The sequence below is a fragment of the Agelaius phoeniceus genome, chromosome 17 (genome assembly GCF_051311805.1).
Source record: "Agelaius phoeniceus isolate bAgePho1 chromosome 17, bAgePho1.hap1, whole genome shotgun sequence".
NCBI classification, from domain to species: Eukaryota; Metazoa; Chordata; class Aves; order Passeriformes; family Icteridae; genus Agelaius; species Agelaius phoeniceus.
The window spans coordinates 13613439-13634654 of record NC_135281.1 but is presented as its reverse complement, the minus strand read 5'-3'; the positions used below and the strand labels follow the sequence as shown (position 1 = coordinate 13634654).

General features: G+C 46.5%; 1 protein-coding gene across 1 annotated transcript in view; it reads right to left on the bottom strand.

Annotated features, from left to right (window-relative positions):
• Window positions 1–21216, bottom strand: part of BMP7 (bone morphogenetic protein 7) — a 41675-nt gene that overhangs the window by 5709 nt on the left and 14750 nt on the right. The window contains exons 2-3 of the mRNA XM_054644443.2: window positions 11060–11252; window positions 1046–1194 (exon numbers count right to left, since the gene is read on the bottom strand). Of these exons, the coding sequence (XP_054500418.1) occupies window positions 1046–1194; window positions 11060–11252 (342 nt within the window). The remainder of the gene's footprint in view (window positions 1–1045; window positions 1195–11059; window positions 11253–21216) is intronic.

Sequence of the window (21216 nt, the reverse complement as noted above, 5' to 3'; positions counted from 1 at the left end):
CTTAAGGGGCAAAGCTGCTTCTGACAAGAGCAGCTCAGCACAGCTAACTTCATTTTATATCTCTGTGTAAAAGTTACATTAACTAGTCCTACATTATAATTGTTTTAGCCCAAATCCGCTTAGCATTAGCTTTTCCTGCATTCTTTAGAGGGGTTTCTTCAAGTTCACCAACCTATAATTTGAAGTGATCCTATAAAAGGAGCCATAAAACTCAGCCCATAGGAACACTAAATTCCCACTGGAAGGTTATTAGCTTAAAATAAAAATGCCTTGTATGAAATGCTGACAGAGTTCCAGATATACCTCAGCTGAGAGAAACAAATGTTTGGAGGCATTTTGCCTATTGCTGCATATTGCCACCACCATACCTGATAACTTTGTACAAAACTTTGATTATCATCCCTGATAATCATCATGATTTCATCATCATACTTCATCTTGGGCTCTAGAATAATTTGATTTTTGGTAAAAGACAATTAGTAGGTTTCTCTGTAGAATTAAATCAATTCTTTACAAATAAGGCAAGGAGAGTGTGGCAGTGGGAAATTTAATGTTTCTCCTTGTTGCTGTTGAGGGATGTCTGGGTGCTGCTGTGCAATGCAGAGGTGATATCAAGGATTATTCTGTCCCAAGATACTGAGTGCTGCTGCTAAATCCACATTATGGTTTTGTGATCCTTTTGCTAAGGCCTTGTCAGCCACAAATCAAACATGCCAAAGGACAGCTGACACTTTCCTGGAGAAGCCCTGCAAGGCAGCCTGACCAGAGAGAGTGGGAAAAGGGCTCTCAGTTCACTTATTTTCTATGATTATTTTTTAATAGACTGTATTTGCTTCATGATTACAAATCATGTAACTGCAGATACAATGAAAGGATGGGTTTGATTTACTTTGATATTTGACTTCACTTAAAGCCTTGAGGCTTGCCCGAGCATAAAGTGTCGCATCAAAATCCTGCTGTACTTACAGCACATGATATTTAGTGCCTCCCCTGGCTGTGAATCATGAAACAAAGTCCCTGGTTTCTGCTGGGGTGTGACACTCACCATCAATGCCTTCTACGGAGAGCTGCAGGCCAAGGTTGTGCTGGGGATTCACCACCCAGTGGTTACTGGTCGCGGTGATGTCGAACACCAGCCACCCTTCCTCTGCAGCCCAGATCGTCCTGGAGTCCAGCAGGAACAGGTCTGAATCCCTGAAACAAAGAGCAGAATTCCCAGTTAGCCAGGATTTCCACTGGAGTCTCCACAAACATTCTTTAGGCAGCACATGGGGTTGGGATTGATTTCAGTGATAGGCAGAGCGGGGCTGGTTTGTGTTGCCCTCCAACCACCCTCAGGTGAAATTTCTCCTCTATTCTCTTCAAGAATGGGAGGATGGGTTGAAGCAGAGCTGAGCTGGTTTGGGGTTACTTTGCTGTTAACCTTGAGCTCCTGATGCAACTTCAAAAAAACTTTTGCCGGGCCCAGATCTGTGGAATTACTGTTTGCATATGCAAATCCGGTAATTGGGCAGACAATGCTGCTCATTAGCCTTTCCACACATAATTTCCTGACTTTTATGCATAACTGTAGTCTTGGTGCAAGCCAGCTGGAACAATGGTGTGCATACATTATCATATGTAATACGTTTTTTTTTTAAATTGGCTCATCTGAGGTTACAGATAACTGATTGAGGCAATAACCCTCTGCACTGCTGTGGGTCACAATCTTTTTTCAATTCATTGCTTGGGTATTTTTTTTTTTTTAAAGGCCACTGCTGGGTTACTCTAGCTGAAGAAATAATATCAGAAAATGGAAAAGATCCTAAAAAGAGAGATTCCGTTCTTTTGAAAAAGGTGAAATTATTTCAGACTTACAAGATGTTTCCTGGCAAATTTCTGAAAAACTAAAATTTGAGAAAATGCAGGTTCTGTAAAGGAAGGAGTTTTCTCTAATCAGAAAAGGAGGAGATAAAACTCAGATTAAAAAATGGATGCTGTTGCAGTTCTTTTATAAAAAATTACTTTATAAGAAGAACAAAGACAAGTGCTGGAAGTGTCTAGACAAGTCCTGTAAGAGCTGCTTTGTGCCTGCAGTGAACAAACATGATAACTTGTTCAAGTGTAATTATATCCTTTTGAATAAAGAACTATCCTTGAAAAACCCTTTAATCACATCCTCAAAGCTTTAAAAGGCCTTATGAATTTGGTCACTATAGATTTGTCAGTGCAAATATGTATATTCAGCTTGGTTTACACGGTGCCTCTTGTTTGCATGAAACATCAAGTGATCAGAGATGAATCTGAGGAGAGCTGTTGGCATAAGGGCTTTTGACTCACAGCTTTTAGTGATTCTTTCCCCTTTGACATACCAAGAAATTAGAAGCTTTTGCCCCACACAGAACAGGAATGGAGGGGTTTTTGCAATGCTTTTATTGTTTATCTTTCCTTTCAACCTTAGTGGGCCAGAGTGTGTAAGAGGTGATGCTTTCCTCTGTGAGCTAAGGGGTGTCACCACCCTCCTCTGATTGTGCTGGCTTGCATGAAATTAAATTTCTGAAATGAGTTCCTGCAGAGCAGGTGAGCACAAGGCTCAGGGTGTAAGAGGATTCTGTGTTTCTTCCCTTTAGGAGGACAGATTTGGGTACCCCATGGCTGAATATGCAGCCGGTGCTGCTGAGGGTGCAATCAGTGCCTGCTTTCAAGCAAAGTCTGGTTTGTGGCAGAAGCCCTACACCAGAGCTGGGCTTGCTGCACCACCTCCTTGCTAAGGCAGAGGGGATCCTGTGGGATTGTTCAGGGGATGTTTGGGAGCCACAGTGGGTGGATTTGGCCAGGAGGGGCTGTGGGGCAGCAATGCTCAAGGCAGGTGTTGGGAGCTCAGTCAGCTTTGCTCCTAGGAAATCTGAAGTTAAACAGGACGTGGTAAAACCCCTCTCACATTAGTTACAGCAATGCAAGAAGCTTGAACTCCAACCAGAGGACAAATCTCCTGGGGTTCCATCCCCACCCAGGAGCAGTGGCCCCGTTCCCACAGTGCAGGACACCTCCCACCCTGCCCTGTTTACAACACACTGACCCAAACACATCCCACAGGAGCCAGGGACCAGGCAGTTGCATGGATTGGCCCGTCCCAGTGGCTGAGGCCAAGTTTCCAGGAGTAAAGGGTGTTTTATTCACAAAGTCCATTATTTCAGCATGGCCCCTGACTGGAACTCATGATTCACACAAGGTTTGGTTAACAGGGATTTGGCTTGCTTGGTTTTCTCCCCTTGTAGTTTGCAGGTTGATGATAGTAGCAATCATGATAATTTTTTGTTTTGTTTTGTTTTAGCTACTATTCAGCTGCAGTATTATTACTCAGAAAAAACAGCTTTTAAGCTTCCCATGCTGACATGATGCAATCAGGGTAAGCAGACTACATGAGGCATCAAGTACCAGGGTGAGTCAGTCTGGGAAATTGTATAATACATTTGTTTTCCTGTAGTTACAGCAATGTGCAAACAATAGGCCTGGAGGGGAAGCCCGAAGTGAGAGAGATCAAAGGGACCCACTGAAGGGAAATGTCCTTCCCACACACACTTGGAACATTTGGACCCCAAAAAAGCCCCGTGTTGGATGCCCTTTGGAGGAGTTCAAGCACTCCTGGGTTAGTGCTTTCTGCCCTGGCCCACCATCACGGCCAGGGTGGGATGCAGAACCTCACTGGTGCTGCAAGCAGAGGCTCCTGAGATGTGGCTCCTGTTCAGATGAAAAGAAACCTCTTGTTCTTTTCAAAAAGAAAACCTCCTTTAAGTGGAATGTCCTGCTCTCCAAAGACAGGCAAACAGCATTAAATCACCAGCTAATAGGCAGCCAGCCCTTGAGATATCCTTGTTGGACAAGACACAGTAAACACAGCAAAGAAATGTTGTTCTGCTAAGACTTAAACAACATTTATTCTGAGGGCTCCCATCTAATGACTTGTCACAGAAGGCAGCACTGGTTCAGTCTAACTGATGTGGCTGCTTTGAGTTTTAGCTGAGAGATAAAGATCTGAGCCCAAAGACAAAAGGTTTCTATGCACATCTCACTCCTGTACCTCACCTTCCCACTGTGTTCTCACAGAGCAGGTTCCTGGAGCAGTGTGAGTGATGGCTCTGCAGCAAGGAGGCAAAAAACCCCTCTGGTTCCAGGCCCTGCATTCAGTTCCTTCATTTTAGAATTTCAGTGCATGCAAGAAACTGTACTTGCTCTTTTTCCAGAGCAAGAGATAGGAAAGGCACATGATCCTCCTTTTACAGAAAAATTAAGCTGGGACATGGAAATGTTAATGTCTAGATTAGAGTTACATAAATTACAAAGTCTGGGTCCAGACCACAAGTATGTTCTGTTGAGACCACATCAAAATGGCTCAGTGTTCAAAGAGCTGACATCAATGGGAGTGTCAGAGCTTTTAGCAATGATAAAATTTGGGGCTTTCTGCTCGCCTGTCTCAAGCACCAGGCTCTCAGTGGAGCCTGAGATGAAGACAGGAGGTTGGCATTTGCCTGCTGATGTCTTTGGTAGTGTCTCACACTGGATGCCAGACAGGAGAGTCACCTCCTGTTAGAAAGCACTCCCAAAAAAATTTGTCTACAGGTCATGTAAGTGCTGTGTGGTCTGTGAAACTTCCTGAGTGAACTTGTTCTCTGGGCTCAGGGCTGAGTAACCAGCACTGCAGCGTGAGGGTGGCTGGGCAGGATGCATGTGAGATCGTGTCTGGGAAGCAGCTGGAGCTATGGAGGTGGAAGGGCTGACCTGCCAAAGGGCTGATGGTGGTAAGGAAAGGGATCACAAATATTTAATGAAGAGAAAAGGGCTGGAAGAAGTGAGGAAAGTGGGGGTGAGCACAGAAATCAGAGAATAAGGCAGGGAAGGGAAGGTGTGGGATAAAGGGAATTGTTGCAACATGGCAATTCTGAAACAAGAGAAAGAATAACCATGAAGCTTTATGAAAATAATATTTATGGCTTCTTTGCTTTTTGCTGGGGTACTTTTTTAGTCCCTGGGATGCAGCTTGGTTTGAAGCCATAAACAGTAGAAATATACCCAAAAATGAGAAGTGCTGCATCTGCCCCAACCACTTGCCTTGGTGAGTTGGGGCACAAGGAGAACATGGATAAAAACATCAGAGACAGAAATTCTGCATTGGCAAGGGAACAGGAGATAAAACTCTGCATTTATAGACTATAATGCTGTAAGGTCCACACTATTTTAGGACAGTCCTCCTGCCAAACAGTCCCTGCTTTTACGCCTGTTTTCTTCACTCACTGTCCCCATCCTGCTCATCAGCCCTGTTATTTCAAACTGCTGCTTACAAGTGGCAGTAAACACTAATGAGCACTTCCAAGTGGGATAAAAATAAATGGGAAAAAGGACAGACAGCAGCAGTGAAGGTGACAATTTCCATTACACTGTAAGACAAGGTGATTCCTGTGACCAGGCAGCACTCTGTGCTGGGAGCAGCCCCCGGGCTCCCCTGGCTCTGGTCCCTGCCTGCATCAGGGTCAGGGAATCCCTCAGCCCAAAGAGCACCCCTGGCAGCTGGGCTGCCCTGATGCCTCCCTCTGCCTGCAGGAATTCCAATATCAGTGCTTTAAACAGAAGCCATACAGAGGCACCTTGCAACAGCCTTTGGATGGCTTTACAAATGTGGGTTAACCCTCCTGCTTCTGTTTTAAAGTGGGAAACACTTGAGGCATGGATATGTTGAATTCTCCTTGATTCAGCATGTAAACCACAGTGTCTAAGGCAGGAGCACAATCCTCTCCTCTCGACTCTTATTCTAACCCTAGAGGGGCTGCTTGGGTTGCAGGCACAGGGCAAGTTTTCCAGCAGGCAGGACAGAGGTGGCATGGGGAAGGGGTTATTCATGTCCAGGTTTGAGCAGGTGGAGGGAGGAGAAGGCAGAAAGGGCATCCTGGCAGGGTGGGAGGAGATGTGGGGTTAGAAGACATCTGTTTGGATTAAAAACCTGCCCTATCCAGATTCCAGCTTGCTTGGTGTCATTGCTTAAAGTCAGCTGCAGCTGTCCAAAGACAAGCTTAGGAAAATATTTTTCAGACTTTCCTACTTTGAGAGGGCCCCAGGATCTCCCTGGGCCTCTCCCTGGCACGTTTGCAACACCCTCTGTACACAGACCTGATGCAGCCCTCCTCCCACACCTTCCTTTCCCTGTGCCTGGGATCCCCTGCTTATCCTTCCCTCTCCCTCCCCACTGGTGAAAGCTCTCCCCACTGGTGAAAGCTCTCCCCACTGATAAAAGCTCCCCCCATGCCCCCAGGCAGGAGCCACCAGCCAAGCACAGCCCTGGGGCTCTGCCAGGTGAAGGGATGTCCACAGCAGGAATTCAGTTTGCTAGGGGTGTTTTCCAAGGATTGGCCTGAAAAGTGGCTGTACTGGTAGTGAAACAGATCTGTGTAAATTCTGCTGAATCTAGGGGAAAAATTAAATTCATTTTAAAATTGCAGCAGATTCTTAATTCTGCTTTGTGCGTTTCAAGTAGCTGGGTTGCCTTTCTTAGACAGTGTTGGAGAAGGGTAAGATCTAGATCTCAAAGGCTGATTAAAAGTGGCAATAGGGGTCTGTTACTGAGATGCAACATCTTTCCTAAACATGAAGCTTGTTGTAAAAACAGTGCTGGGAGAAATGAGGTTTTACACACATCTCTGACACTTTCTGTACAGCTGTTTCTGCTCAGCATTGAGGGGCTGTTCATCAGTGCATCACTTCCCCTGCAAGGACCCACTGGGGTATGCAAAATGCCTCCTGCAGCTCCTCAAGTGCCTGTGAAGAGTTGTGCCTTGCTAAGTTCAAGATTTGTCAGAGGTTTTGCGGGCTGCAGTGGCTTTTAGGAATGGTCTGAAGGAGAAAACCAGATACACTCTGTTCTTGGAGAGCTGCAGGATCTCTATGCTCAAGTTCCCTTGTTACTTGCTGAGAGATAAATGACGGACAAGTCACCAAAAATTATAATCAAATTTATTGTTGGTATTTGTAGATACTGTCATGGTGCTGGGGCACATCATTAAATCCAACTGTGCTGTGCTGCACCATCCTCAGAATGCTCACACTGGCACTTAAAAAAGCCCCAAAAAGAAGGCACATCTGCTTTATGGGCTGGGTGGGCCTAAGCCTTTCTTAGGTACTAGAATTACATGTTTCAACCCACAACATTGAACCAGACTCCAGTGAATGGCAGAAAGGGGTCTGGAGAGGGGCTCAGGTTTGATCTGCTGCAGCAGTGCTGTAGTTTGAAGCTCAAGCTAAAGGGTTCCAGCTGCAAGTCAAACCCAGGAATGCATCCTGCAAGATCTGATTTTTCTGTAGGGCTGGTAACATGAGCATTCAAATCACTGCCTTTGAAGCCCTGAAATCCATAATGGCCACAAAGTGAACATGTAACAACTACATTTCAATTACCAAAGGCTGGTCAAGTACCTGGTTTTATTCTCTCCAGTAACAAAACTCCCATCGACTTCAAAGGGGCTGGGATTCACTCTGCAGTGCAAGAGCTGGGTCCAAGGAAATAGGAAATGTAACTCTGGGATGAGGTATTTCAGCTTCAAAAGGTGCAGACAGAGAAGCAGGATCGAGCTCTGAGCTTTAGGGCAGCTCTACAGTCTGCATTTTTTCTGCAGCTCCAGGTTCATTAACTGAGGAGGACGCCCTGACTGAGCACTGGGATCTGCTTTGCTCTCCCTCCTTTTCCAGGGAGAGGAGACTTGAGCAGCCCCTGGCTCCCCATGGCCACCTTCAGCTCCCACTGAGGAGTTTGTCACCTCAAACCTGGACTGATGTCCTGCTGCTCTCAAGTCAGGAACTGGCTTTGTCAAACCCCTTCCCAGGCTTCTGGGTGAGTGAGCCACGACGTCCAAACAGAAGTTGGACATGAGTCACTGGACTTTGAGCTATGCACTTGAAAGCTTTGAGGCATGTTATACCAGTTAAAACATCATCAGTGTTTGTGATATTTGGGGCATTTTTGTTCATGAATGTACTTGTTTGCCTAAAGTGAATAACTGATGCTGTGTGCCTAAAGAATGCTGTGCACGCCTTTTTATCGAGGAGATGCTGCCAGTTTGAAGAGCTTGCCTTGCAAGGAAAGATTTGGAAAAGTCAGAAAGAACATTTGATCATTTAGCCTGATTTCCTACAAACACCTGGATAATAATATCTCCAGTCTGACAGAGATGTAGTTCCTGGCAGTCCAAAGTCTAGTGGCATCTCATCTGCTGCAAAGGGAGGGCTGGGCCCTCACTTTTGCTGCCAGGGTTGTTAGGTTGAGCAGGTGGATGGGGGAGAGGTTCCACCCTGCAAACATGGAGCTGTTGGGGGGCAGGATTTCAGGAGCAGTCTGCTGGGGGTGCAGCTGTTCTCTGGGAACACCTAAGCCTGTATTTTTCACTGACAATGAAGTGCACACAAGAGATGTTGCTGGTTAGATACCTCTGACCTGCCTGAACTCGTGAAGTCATTAACTGCTGAGCTGCTCATACCTCTGCTTTCTGTGAGCTGAGGGCACCATCACACCCTCCAAACTGGAGGCTCTTCTGTGGTTTCACTGAAAACCCTGCCTGCAGCACCTCTCACAGAGGAAAATCTCCACAGTCCCCCTCAGCCTGAGCTTTCCCTGTGCTCTGGGAGCTGTCCTGCCCTCTGCTCTGTGTGAGAGGATGCTGAGCTGCCCCTGGCAGGAGCTGCTGTGCCTCGGGCACTGCACAGCCCGCAGAATTTCAGGGTCAGGTCTCAAGAGGCGATTCCAGCAGTGCTTCTGTGCCAGGAGAGCCCTGGCAGAAGGAAACCCGAAGGCAGCAGAGGTTTCCCTCCCGCGTGGGGGGGAGGGTTTGGCTTTGTTTTGCTCTTGTTGCTAACAACGTCAGATGGGGCTGACTTTCCAGAGCTCAGGATGAGACAAACAGCCAAGGAAGCATCAAAGTCAATGGGTGTTTTTTGATCAACACTGGAGAGAGTTTGTTTTCTTTCTCCACTTGCCCAATGACACACTGACTTGGATGACTGGGCTGTGACAGAGCCGGGTGGAAAATGTCAGTGGAAAAATGCAGAAAAAGAGCAAATATTTTTACAAATGGTAGTGACAATATTTTTACCTTTGGTCAATCCAAACCAACAGGAATATTTTTTCAGGACAAACTGTTCAAAACTCGCCATAGCCCGTGCCAAAATGTATGCAAAAGGGGAATATGCATGAGCACTCATTAAAAATAGTGTTGCTGTGGTGAATATGATGCAGTAAAATTGCATCTAGTCTTGTGGCTGGAACATCTGTATAATTAGCAAGATTCCTCACCTCTTCCAGACAGTGGTTGATGTATATGCCCACCCTTTGCATACGTTTTTTTTTTTTTTCCTTTAGGAGTAGGAATTAGTGGAGGAGAGAGTTTGCAGAAGCATTTGCTGCTCCCCAGCAGCACCTTCCCACCCTTTCTAAACAAAGTTGTAACAAAGTTTTGGATGCACCATGGTAAAATTAAGATATCAGACCTCGTTCTGACTCTGTCAGTGAGATTCCTTGTGGGCACCTCACTCATCAGGGCCCGAGGGGGAACTGCCCTGGCCTGTGGTGAGGAAGGAAGGTCATTAGCCCAAGAACAGGCTCCTGGCAGTTCCCCAGTGCCCTGGCACACAGGCTGGTGCCTCCTCCTCTGCCAGCACATCTACAGGTTCTGCTCTTCCAAAGACTGGAAAGTCATCCCTGCAGGCTGGCACCTAAATAACCCTCTCAAGAAATGCAGCAAAGGGAGGCTGCTGCCTCTGGAATGGCCTAAGAGGGAATAAACTGAAATGCTTAGGGTGAGCAGGACATCTGATGGGTCCTGTGCACAGCTCTGGCTTGTTGCCTTCTCCTTTAAGGAAGACCTGGTTCAAATGCACAGTTCAAATTACCACTGTTTGATAAAAATAGATTTGTTTTAGCACAGTCCCCAAACACTGCAAATAATTGCATCATTAGAAATGCCAGGAGAACCATGAGTTTTAAGCTATAAAATCAAAATTTCAGATGTGGAAGAAAACACACAAGTGGTTAAATATTTTTACCATCCAGCAAAGCCGGCAGAAATTCTCACCATTAAAAAAAAGTTGACAAGGTTTCCTGACATATTTCAATTTTTTCTGCATTTTTATTAGTTCTTATAAAACTATAAAGCCAGAGTCCTGATTATACTTTTTTTTCTTAGCCTTTTGGACTTTCCACTTTTTAAATCCCTAGTGTTTCTCTTTTCATAAACTTAAATTAGAACTGTAGTATTATTAGCCCACATTTAGTAGTCCTAAAGAATAACTTCTGACCAGAATGTGATTGTAAATACTTTTCACATAAATAAATGCAATCTCACTTTTGGTAGGATTTGTATGTGAAAGAAATCTGTGTAAATGAAACTAAGTGCCTTTGATAAGTGGTTTGGGATTGCTGATTAATTGGAACTAAAACCAGATGAGAAAATTGAACATATGTTCTTATTCAAGTTCCCTGGAGGATTTGTCAGGGAGCTTGGCATACATTAATAATTGCTTGGAAGGGATTTAATAGCTCATCTTGTAGTTTTGCACATGCAAAACAATCAGTCAATATAAAAAGCATGGTGTCATCTGTCTTTGTTAATTAGGGAGCTCGAATGCCTTTGATAATAAGGGCTAGTAATTAAGCTACAATTCCAAAGGAAGTATTTGGCTTTGCCACCTCAGGATCCATTAGAGGCAGGAGGAAGGGGGGAGTACTTCCAGAAATCTTGAGATATTCCTGGTTCATGATACTTTTTCTGCACTAGCACACGGCCAGGCTACTGAGTGCTCCCAGAGAGCAGAGCAGGAGTGCTGGGGATGCTCCCTGGGGCACAGGGAGGCTCCCAGGGCACCTTTGCCCCCATCACAACACTCAGAAGCTGCTGCAGCAGCATCCCTGGGATCTCCTGCACGCCCCAATGCCAAACCCAGCCACTGGTGCTGATGGCACCAGGCCCTCTGAGAGCCCTGGCCGTGACTCCCTGCAGGAACAGGGAGCTGTGCCCTTGGCAGGGTGTCCCTGTGGGTGCCTCACCTCCCCGGGTGCTCCTGCAGGACCTGGTAGACGCTGATCTGGAAGGTTTCGTTGTCGAAGCGCTCGCGGATGAAATCCTTGTAGATCCTGAACTCGGCCGCCGTCACCGCCTCCCCCTCGGGGATCCGCGAGAGGTCAAACCTGAACTCTCGGTAGTGGCAGCGCTGGTGGTGGAACTCTCTGTCATGCTCCACTGGAACAGAAAACAGCCCATTAGGCACCTGCTTTGTTCCCCTTCCCCTCGCCAGCAAACACCCTCTGAGCTGCCACAACAGAGGAGGGCGAGAATATCTGATCGCAGCATCTCAGGGGCTGCTCAGATCACTAAAGCACAGAGGAAATACCTGCCTCTATCTGGGCTATTATGGGCATATATGTGTTTATCGGGCTCCCTTTGGAACAGTTTTACAGTTGGCTGGCACAGGGGGCCATTGTGTTTTAATGATTTTTGGCAGCTTTGTGCTTGACAAGTGACTCTGGACATTTGCCACCGATAACGACCGAGCTGCTGTGGGAAGGAGCTGAGACAAACAGATGGGGCTTTTCAGGAGTGCTGGTTCTTGGCCTGGCTCTGCTCCTGACAGTCACACACACACATACCCACACTCTATAGACACAAATTCCAGCCCTTGAGGCTTTTCATGCCCGTGACCCACATTTGGTGCCAGCTGAACTCATCACAAGCTCCCGGCTCCGCTCTGTAGGGTCCAAGCTTTCATTCTAAAGGATCTTTAGTGATCAGGGCTGTGAAGCAACTGTTCAAAGTGAGGGCTTCCTTCCACCTCCCAACCCTGACTGTGAAATAGCAAGTGCCAGATCCTCCCAGGCCGGTGTTGGGATGTGTGCTGTCCCACGGGGTGACAGGCCTGCCTGTCCCCTGATGGAAGCTGGTGGTCCCCTGTGACCCTGCTTGTGGCACGGAAGCAGGGGGTCAGTGAGACTTCAAGCCAGTCCTGCAGCAAGGGGGAGGAGAGGTGTCAGTGCCCCAGCCCAACACATGAGGCAAGGCACCCTTCTTGGAACAAATTCCAAATTAAACAGACAAGTCAGACAAAGGGAAAGGGGGAAATGGAGCTATAAGGGGATGAACTGACTCGCCCAAGGTCACAACGCATGACATTTTAAGAGCTGAGGTTTGAACCAGGGACTTCCTATATGTCCCAGTCCTGTCGTCTGTCCACTTGACCTCTCTGCAGCTCGAGTGCACAATTCAAGTAGTTAGCTCTGAGATTTCCTTGGCGAGGAATGTGTGTCTTCCTACAGGCCTGATTTGCTTCTGGCAGCAGCAAATCCATTGTGTAAATCCATTGACTTAAAGGGAATTACTCCTGAAAAAAAGAGGAGTTTCAAGCCCGACTCTGGAAAGTGCTGTTTAAATTGACAGCTCTGCATGGTACAAACACAGATCAGCCCTGGGCAGGGTGTCCCCATGGCAGGGACAGAGCTGGGGACGCTCTGGGAGCAGGGCTGTGTCCAAGCATGGAGCAGGTTCAGAGCTGCTTTGCTGGCTGAGGCTCAGCCTCTGGCCATGGACTCTTCCTCCTCTCTCGCATCCCTTCTGTGAGGAGTCCAGTTTGCCACTGTGTGATTGCTGCTCAGGGAAATGCTGCAGAGCTCTTACTCATAGCTGGGATTCATCTTAGAGGAGATTTTTAGGTATGAAACCTCTACACTTTCCAAGGCAAAGGTGGTTAAGTTTAGCAAATGGTTTTATGTGTTGAGCAGTCTCTGTTGCACCTCTACTAAAACATCTAAGGGGCGACATTTAGTGTCTCATACCCTGATGTGGAGGAATATTGTGAATATTCACCAGTGTTTGTGAAAGACTTGGCAGGCTACAACTGCCCTGGACGTGCTAGCAGCACTATTAAACGAGCCTCAATCCCTCTCCTCCAAAGTACTCCTAACAGAATAAGATATAAAGAGCATAATTTCAGTTTTAAAGGAATTTATCTGCAACTAAATTAAAATGGAATGAAAAATACTTTTAATATGGAATCCCTCCTTTAACCACAAATGTAGAAGAATGAGTATAATGCTGTGTGGGTTTAGTTGCAGCTGTTAGCAGTAGGATGTACAAATATGATTTGCTTCCAAAGACATGGGAAGGCTGAATTTCCAGAGGAAGGTGGGTGCAGTTTTTCAGGACGTGTGTGATGACAGCTACATCAACCAACACTGGCCTTTAGCTGCACTTTATACACAAGGTCTGACAACAAGCACATGAAGATGAAACTTTTTGGGGTGCTGCTAAAGTTCACAGCAATTCCCACTGCTAAGCCCTAGAAAAAATGTGTCGTGTTAGTATGAAAAATTAACAGCCAGGGTCATAAAATAAAGAGCCCCAAAGTTTGAACTTTCCCATGCTTTGCAGATGTTTGGATATAGGGTTTTGGCCTGAGCCATCTTTAGTGTTAAAGCAAACATTCCTGTGGCTATAGTCATTAAGATCATGAAAATATGTGGATATGTAACTGAAGAAAGAATCCCAAGAAACCCTTCAACTCAGTGTTTATTGTTTTTCCCCTTTTTCTTTGCACTCTGGACCTATCTGCTGACCCAGAAGTAACAAATCCTTTCAGAACTAATTTATGAGAAACACTGACCCTGAATCAACATCTGTTAGATGACTGCAGTAAATCTTATTACATAATTAAACACCAAAATCTATGTTAAAATAACGTTAAGGGTCTGACTCGAACTCATAAAAGCAAGACTCTTCATTATGAAGGCTGAAATCCTATCCCCAAGTCATGCTGCTGTGTGTTGGTATTTGGGAACATGTGGTACAGTATATCTGATCAAGCACTTTTTGCAGACCCCTGTAATACCTTAAGCACAACAGCACGGGGTAAGCAGGGGAGCATTCAAGGAGCCTGAGTTTCCTGGGTTTGATGGGTGTTAGACCTCTGACAATGCTGCAACTGGGTCATTTCCAGTTAATTACCTGAGGAGTTGGAAGGGGGAGCGTGGGGGGAGAGCTTAAAAAAAAAAAGGCAAGGGGGAATAGTGGTATTTGGTATTTTAAGTGTTCACTGAAACAGTTCAAGAGAATTGCTGCAGCTCTTTGGATGTGATTTTGCAGTTCCTCCATTAGATGTATAAAATCCATGATCCCTATTGGCACAATGACCATGAGAAGAACTTTTTGGTCATCCTTGAAGGATTTAATCTCAGCTGTTTGTTCATCATTGATGTTAAATTAATGTTAAATGCTCCCTTAAAACAAATCAAGCATTTTGACTATTTGCTGGATATGCTTCATAGCCCTTCTGCCCACAGAACTTCAACTCATCTTTGTCCCAGGCTCATAGTTCTCACAAATCTACTACCCAAAGGCTTTGGTGAATGGTTTTAGCCCAGATGCTAATTTCAAACATTGGAAATTCCAGCTCACAATTCAAATGCCTTGGCAAGGCAGCTGCTTGGAGAGGAAGCCAAAACTCTGGATGTGCAATCAAAGGTTGTAAAATAGGAAAAGGAAGAACACCCTTGAAAAATAATTCTGCTATGAAACAGACTGTGTGCCTTGACTGTGGGAAAACAGGGCATTTCCTCTCCTTAAAAAACATTCCAAAGTCACTCCCAGGTGATGCGTGAGAGCCTCTCCTCTTTCTTAGAAGCAGTATTGCACTTTGGAGGCACAACCACTGCAGACAAATTCTAACTTAATTTGGCCTAATTTAACACAGGGCTTAATCTGGCCTAGCTAAAAGGCCTAATTTAACACAGGGCTCAAAAACTGCTGGTGTCAAACAACCCTTGGCATGGTGAGTGCGGCAGTTAATTGGGGCTATGGGGGATGAGGATCATCAGGCACTCCCCTGGCACAGTCCTTGGGAAAGGTGGAGACAATGGGAGCTGTGGGGTGGAGGAGGACATCAGATGCATGAGAAAATAAGCAAGACACCAAAATTCGTGGGGGAACAATTAAGGTGATGCAGCCCAAACAAGGAATACCTCAAGCTGGTGGTTATCAGTGGCTTGGCCACACCTGTCACAAATATGCAAGTCATGTATCAGCACCTTTGAAAGCCTGGCCTTGCTATCTGAGCAGGATCTGAGTGCTGCTCTATCTGACACAGAGAGGGCTCCCAGCCTTCTGAAGTCCTTTGTGTCTCCAAGGCTCTGTTGTGGGCTGATGGTGATGCAAGAGGGGGCAGGACACAGTTGTGCAACTGCCAGGGATGGTTGAAGCAAACAGGATGGGTACATGTGCTCAGGTGTGAAGCAGCCAGGTATCAGATCCAAAAATATGGGAAAGCTGGAGATAAAATGTCAACAAATACTGGGTGCTTGTCCTGGCGTGTGCTGAAGATACAGAACTTATAAACATTAGCAGGCAGGGATGAAACAGTGTGGCTGCTGATATTTAGAACTTGCAGCAATACAGTTAAAGCCTGTACCAAAAAAATAATATTGGACAGAAAACCTTGAGGTCCTGATTTATCACCCCAGGTGCCCAAACTTCCAAAGCAAATGACACATCAACATAAAGCTGGAAACCAACTGATCCCATGTTTGGTCATTTTCACAGCAAAGTATGTTGAGGTTAAAATAAACCAACTCCAACTCTTTGCAGCCCCTTTGTGAATCTCTGCTGGCAAGTGCAAAGCCACCCTGAGCTAATTCTGCAAACCTGGTTGGACCTTTGGGGTGGTGTCAGGGATTGCTGGTAGCCAGGCCTGCCTTGTCACACAAGGATTATGGTGAGGCACAACTTGCAGTGTTTTTGAATGACAGTGTTAAAAATAATTATTATTGAAGAATTAAAGAGCTTATCTAAATGCCAGGGAAGTCAATAGAAATATTTTCACTGATTTCAATGGATTTCACAGGAGGCCAATCTCTCTGCTTAGGTATTTTTACTCTCTTCTTTTCTGAAGATGCAAAAAACTGCTTTTCAGAAAGAAACTCAACATTAGATGAATAGACTCTGTTCTCAGGTTGCCAAACTGGGAAAGCTTTGGTAATTCCACACCTCTTCCTCCCTGGCACATTTGGGTGATGCACTTAGAATACACTTTGAATATATAAACAAGTAAAAACTTAAATTTTCTTGTAAACGCTTTCACCTGATAATATGTTAATTGTTTTTATAAGGCACTTTGAGAGCAGTTGTCTCATTTATTGTAGTGCTTAGAACAATTAGAGCTACTTGTTTCTCATTTACAATGGAAAAAGGCACCAGAAGGAATGTGCAGTAGGGTGTCTGTAACTTCTTCACTCCCAAAAAAGGCCAGAAGGGATTTGTTAAGGACTTTAATCTCAAATAGATTAAAGGTCCTGAATTCCTGAGACTGAAAGATAAGTCAAAGGAAAATAGATTCCAAAAGACAGCACCCCCTTGCCTCAGCCTCTCAGCCAGGCCGCTGCTGAGCCATCAGCAGCTGCCTGAGAAACCCCTCAGAGATTCAGATGCCAAAAAAACTCTGCCACACTGGCATGAAGGTCTCACAGGTTTTCAGAGTCTGCCTGTGTGGTGAGTTTAGAGGGTAGGACAGTCTTTACCTGCTTTCTCTCCAGCAGCTGCAGAGCTACAGAACACGGGCTCTGTTTCCTCAGAGGCGGCTGAGGCTGCCTGGGCTGTCCTGAGATCCAGGGTGGATCTCGGCCTCAGTGAGCTGGACTCTGACTGACACGTTTGCATCCAGCAGTGCAAAGTCTTATCTGAATTTTCCGAGAAAATTTACCTTTCTTTCCCTCCATTGTCACCCCTGAGACCGAAGCCAAAGCTCCAGAAGCTCTGTTGCATCATTTCAGTGCAGAGATTCCCAGAAACCAGCTCCACCTGAGCCCCACCGGCCCGTGTCTCACAGGGAAGCTCCACTCCTGTCTCCCTTGGGAAGTGTATCCAACTGGAAAAAAATGTCCCCTTTCCCAAAAGATGATCCTTTGGGTGGATCCTGGCCCGCCCCAGCTGCCCAGAGCAGCGTGGCAGGAGGAGCAGGGACCTCCCAGCACGGCAGGAGGGAGGCCAGGGCCACCCCTGGGGCTCGGGGCTGCTGCTGCTGGTTGTGAAATTGAGCTGTAAATTTTCAGGATGCCAAAATTCGAGACCTCTTGATGGGCTTCTAATGAAGAGGCATTAAATGTTCCCTCTATAAATTGCACTTCTTTGTCTCTAAATTGGTGGATAAAACCATGGCACTTATGAAATATAGGCCTTTTCTCCTTATGTTGCTGAGGTTCAAGAAGGAGGAAACCAATTAGGGGAAGGATCCAGCGGTCTGTGCAGCTGAAAGAGCCCACTGGGCTCAGCAGGGCGCCTGATTGAGCAAGAAATGTGAGGTCAGTCCTTATATTTTTCTGAGGAAAAGGGGGACTATAATAAAGATTATTGCAATAATGTCATGCCAGGCCACAGCCTGCAAAGGCACAAGTTTCCCTCCTCATTGTCCTTGACAGCAAGAGTTACAGGGGCAGTGGCAGGAAATTTATAATGACAAGAATTTGGGAAAGCAAAGTTCTGTGATTGGTTTTCATCTGTTTCATTCTCTCAGCTTCATGATTTACATGCTGACATTAGGCAGCTAAAGCAGCAGTTACAGAAATAATTGGAGAAATAGTTGAAGAATATAAATTGGGAGTTCTATAAATGGAGTAGAGCAAATGTCCTGGGGTGTGTGAAGGGATATATTTTAAATATTTTTTTTGAAGAGTGATAAAAACAGTATTTGGCAGGCCTTTTACGTGGAATATCTGCAGCTCTCCAAGTCATCTAGAAGCTAGAGCAGGTTTTTGGAGAAACCTAAGGAAAAACAAATACAGCCTAGATTCTGATCTGTGACATAAGCTTACTAGAAAAATAGCCTGTGGTTTTTCTATAACTCATTAATGCAACCCATCACCAGGGATTGCTGCCATCCTGCCCCTTCTGAAAACACAGCCTGTCCTTGTGCCACAGGCTCAGCACCCCCAGATGCCTGGGGGGCTCTGGGCTCATCTGCCCAGGCCCTGCCCTGGTGCCTTGTCCCCGTGTGCCCTTTGCTGAAGGGGCTGCTCTGAGCCAAGGCAGAGCTCAGCAGAAGGGAACCTGCACCCAGCTGCTCCCTGCTCAGGGACCCATTTTACAGCCAGGGAGAGGGAGGAGGAGGTGATAAACTCTTTCTTGCATGGTAAATTCAGTGTCTGCCAGGGCAAAGTCCTGCCCCATCCATGGGTGGAGAGCAGGACTAATGCACTAATTTCAAAGAAGATGAAAACCAGGCTCCATAAATCCCTATCCCCAAACCCAGAGGTTGGAAATTCTTTAGTGTTCACTCTGCAAAGTGATCTGGGGTGAGCATTTTTGCTTCGAAAGGGGAAAAAAAACCCTCTGGAGTTAATATTCTCCCTTTAGCCATCACTTCATTTGTTCAGCTTTCAGCATGGAGCTGGTATTGCCAGCAAGACCACCTAGCCACAAACCCAGCAGGGAGCTTCCAAAATTCTTCTGAACACTGACTCCTTGTTATAAATTGAAAAGTGGTAATAGCAACAGTGCATATCACATCTGTGCCAGGCTTCAGGCCTGGGAAGCAGCAGCCTCCCTACTGCAGAACACAACTTGGAAAGATCCTTTCAGTCCACACATGTATCAGCATTAGCCATTTCTTTGTCAACAAATCCCTTAATACGTAGCCTTTCTATCATGTACAGATGTCCAAAAAATAATGGAATACTGTAGTACAAGATTAAACACTTTAATGTCAGCATGTGTGTTGCATGACTCTGAACAATGGTATCATTGTGCGTGTGCAAACAGCCGGGCGAGGGAAGATGGGTTTAATTATCTCCCAAACAGCAGCAAGTTCTTCCTGACTCAGTCAAACTTCAGCTAGCAAGGGCTGCTCAGGACAGAAATGGGTGTTTCTCCCTTCCTGGTGCTCCTAAATTGGTGTTCCTCCAGTGCTGGGGTTCATGTGGTACCCAGGCCAGGCAGGGAACCACCTGCTTCCCCAGGAGCCACCATGGAATGTGTGTGGGGACCAGAGGATGCTGAGAGTCACCACATCCTCTCGCCCCATGTGTCACCCAGGAGTCCTTTAAGTTAAAATTCCCAAGTATGGTAGATGGCAAAGGGGGAAACAGTCACTGGGGAGGAAATGACAGAGGGAATCGTGCAATGCTGCTGTCTGAATTCAGAGACGTTCCCTGCTGGGATTTCTCTGCAGACGCTCTGAGGCAATGCTGGATGGTAAAACCATTTCATTTTAAAGAACATCCATGAAATTTCTGGGCAGGTTAAGCACAGGTAATCCATTTTCTTTCCCGAGTGTGCCCTGATGGGTGCCCGCTCAGGCTGTGGTTTCTCTGCTGAAAGCAGAGCCAGACGAGATGAAAGGTATTGTGAAAAATTTACACCTGGGACTGCTCTGAGAACACAAAACTCTCCTAATAGTAAACAGACCCATGGTGGTGTGGCTCCTGGTGCTGTTTGCTGTGTCTGCATGTGTATCTGGGGAAAGCAAAGTTAAATAAGCAGGGAAGAGTTGTGTTTCTACAGAATACCTTATTCACAGCCCTGTCACGTGAAACACAGCAGCACATGGAGCTGCAATCCATCTGCAGCTGCTGTAATGCACTGAGGATTGCTGTGGGATTTCAGTGGTGTGAGGGAATGGCGAATTCAGGGAGGGGTGACAGGGAAAAGAAAAAAAATGGGAGTTCATGAAGTTGTTCCTTTTGACAGACTGCCTCTATTTCTACCTTCATCCTCCTGGAATCCACTATTAGGAAATCTCCTGCAGGGCCTCCCTCTCCAGGCTCTCCTGTTTCTCTTCCTCCTCTCACAGCAAAGGGGGGGACCCAGGACAGTGCTGAGCTGGGGATTCACCCCACCAGCTCTCCCATTCCCAAAACCCTGTGGGTGGCTGTTTTCCAGAGAGGCAAGCTGGGGACTGTGCTGATGCTGTAAATCCTGTGTCCCCCCAGCTGGGCAGGGCTGTGGCCATCACAGATGTCTCGAGCTCTCGTGCTGGCTCTGGGATGGGGGTTAACCCAGGCTGGTGCTGATCCCTGACAGAGCAGAGCTGTTGTGTCTCTCTGTACCTGAAAATGCACCTGGGCAGCAGCTCCTGCAGGGACCCTGGGTGCACAGGGCAGGCTGAGGTGAGTGCACAGCACCCAAAGGCAGCCTCAGCTCTGCTCCACACCCTGCTCTAGAAATGTCCCTGCAGCCAAACTGAGCAGTGAGCAAAAGGACAGGCAGAAGCTCATCACTGCTCCTGCTTTCTTTCCTCTGTCTGCACAGTGTGGAATGACACAGCCTGAGAGCAAAGGCTGCTGCTGCCTAACACATCCCCCACATCCTCTGGGTGCAGCTGTGGGAGGTATGGGAAGATGCAGGAGCACATTTTCCTTTCCCCCCTTTGAGCAGAGATGAGGGCTACATCACACTGCTCACTGACTTTGTCATTCAGGGGACAGCAAGGCTGATTCCCTGGGAGCTGCATCTGGCCAGGCCAACTTCCCAGGAAAGCTGTGCCAGCCTTAGGTGTGAATTGCAAGTCACACATTTTGCCAGGGCATCCAAGGGTCACGGAGATAGTGGCAGCCTGGGGAGGATTCCTGATGAGGATCAGGCTGGGGTGGCAGCCACAGCACAGAAAAGGGAGGAGGAGAAAGCAGGAGGGTGATGGGTGTCTCAAGAGGGAAGAGGTTGCAGAGCACAAAGAGGGAGAAAAGTTAAGTGGCAATAATGTTTATTGAGAAAAATAATCCCCCAGTCCAGACACTTGACAAATGGGGCCCAAGGTGCTTCCTGCAACCTGCTCTGAGACTGAGCAGGTCTCAAAATATCACTGATGCAAAAACCAGCAGCCTGCCCTGATTGCTTGTACACACTGAGCAAATGGAAACATCCCCAAGGAAGGAGAGAGAAGTGGCTGAGCAGATCTGGTCAGAAATAAAGTGTATCCAGCCAGGGGAGATAAGAGGCAGTGTGAGAGACTGCCACAGGCAAACCTAAAATGGGGAGAAAGCCCACAAGGGAAGGACTTGGAGGAAAATGAGAGCTTGCTGGGGGCACAGGCACCTCAATCTGCAGCTGGCATGCACAGAGGACATGCAAATTAAAATCAAATCTTGTTACACTAATTCTTCAATGCAATGGTTTGATCATTCAGAGATGTAACAGGATCAATTTTTTCCCTTGCATTCCAGTATCTACACTG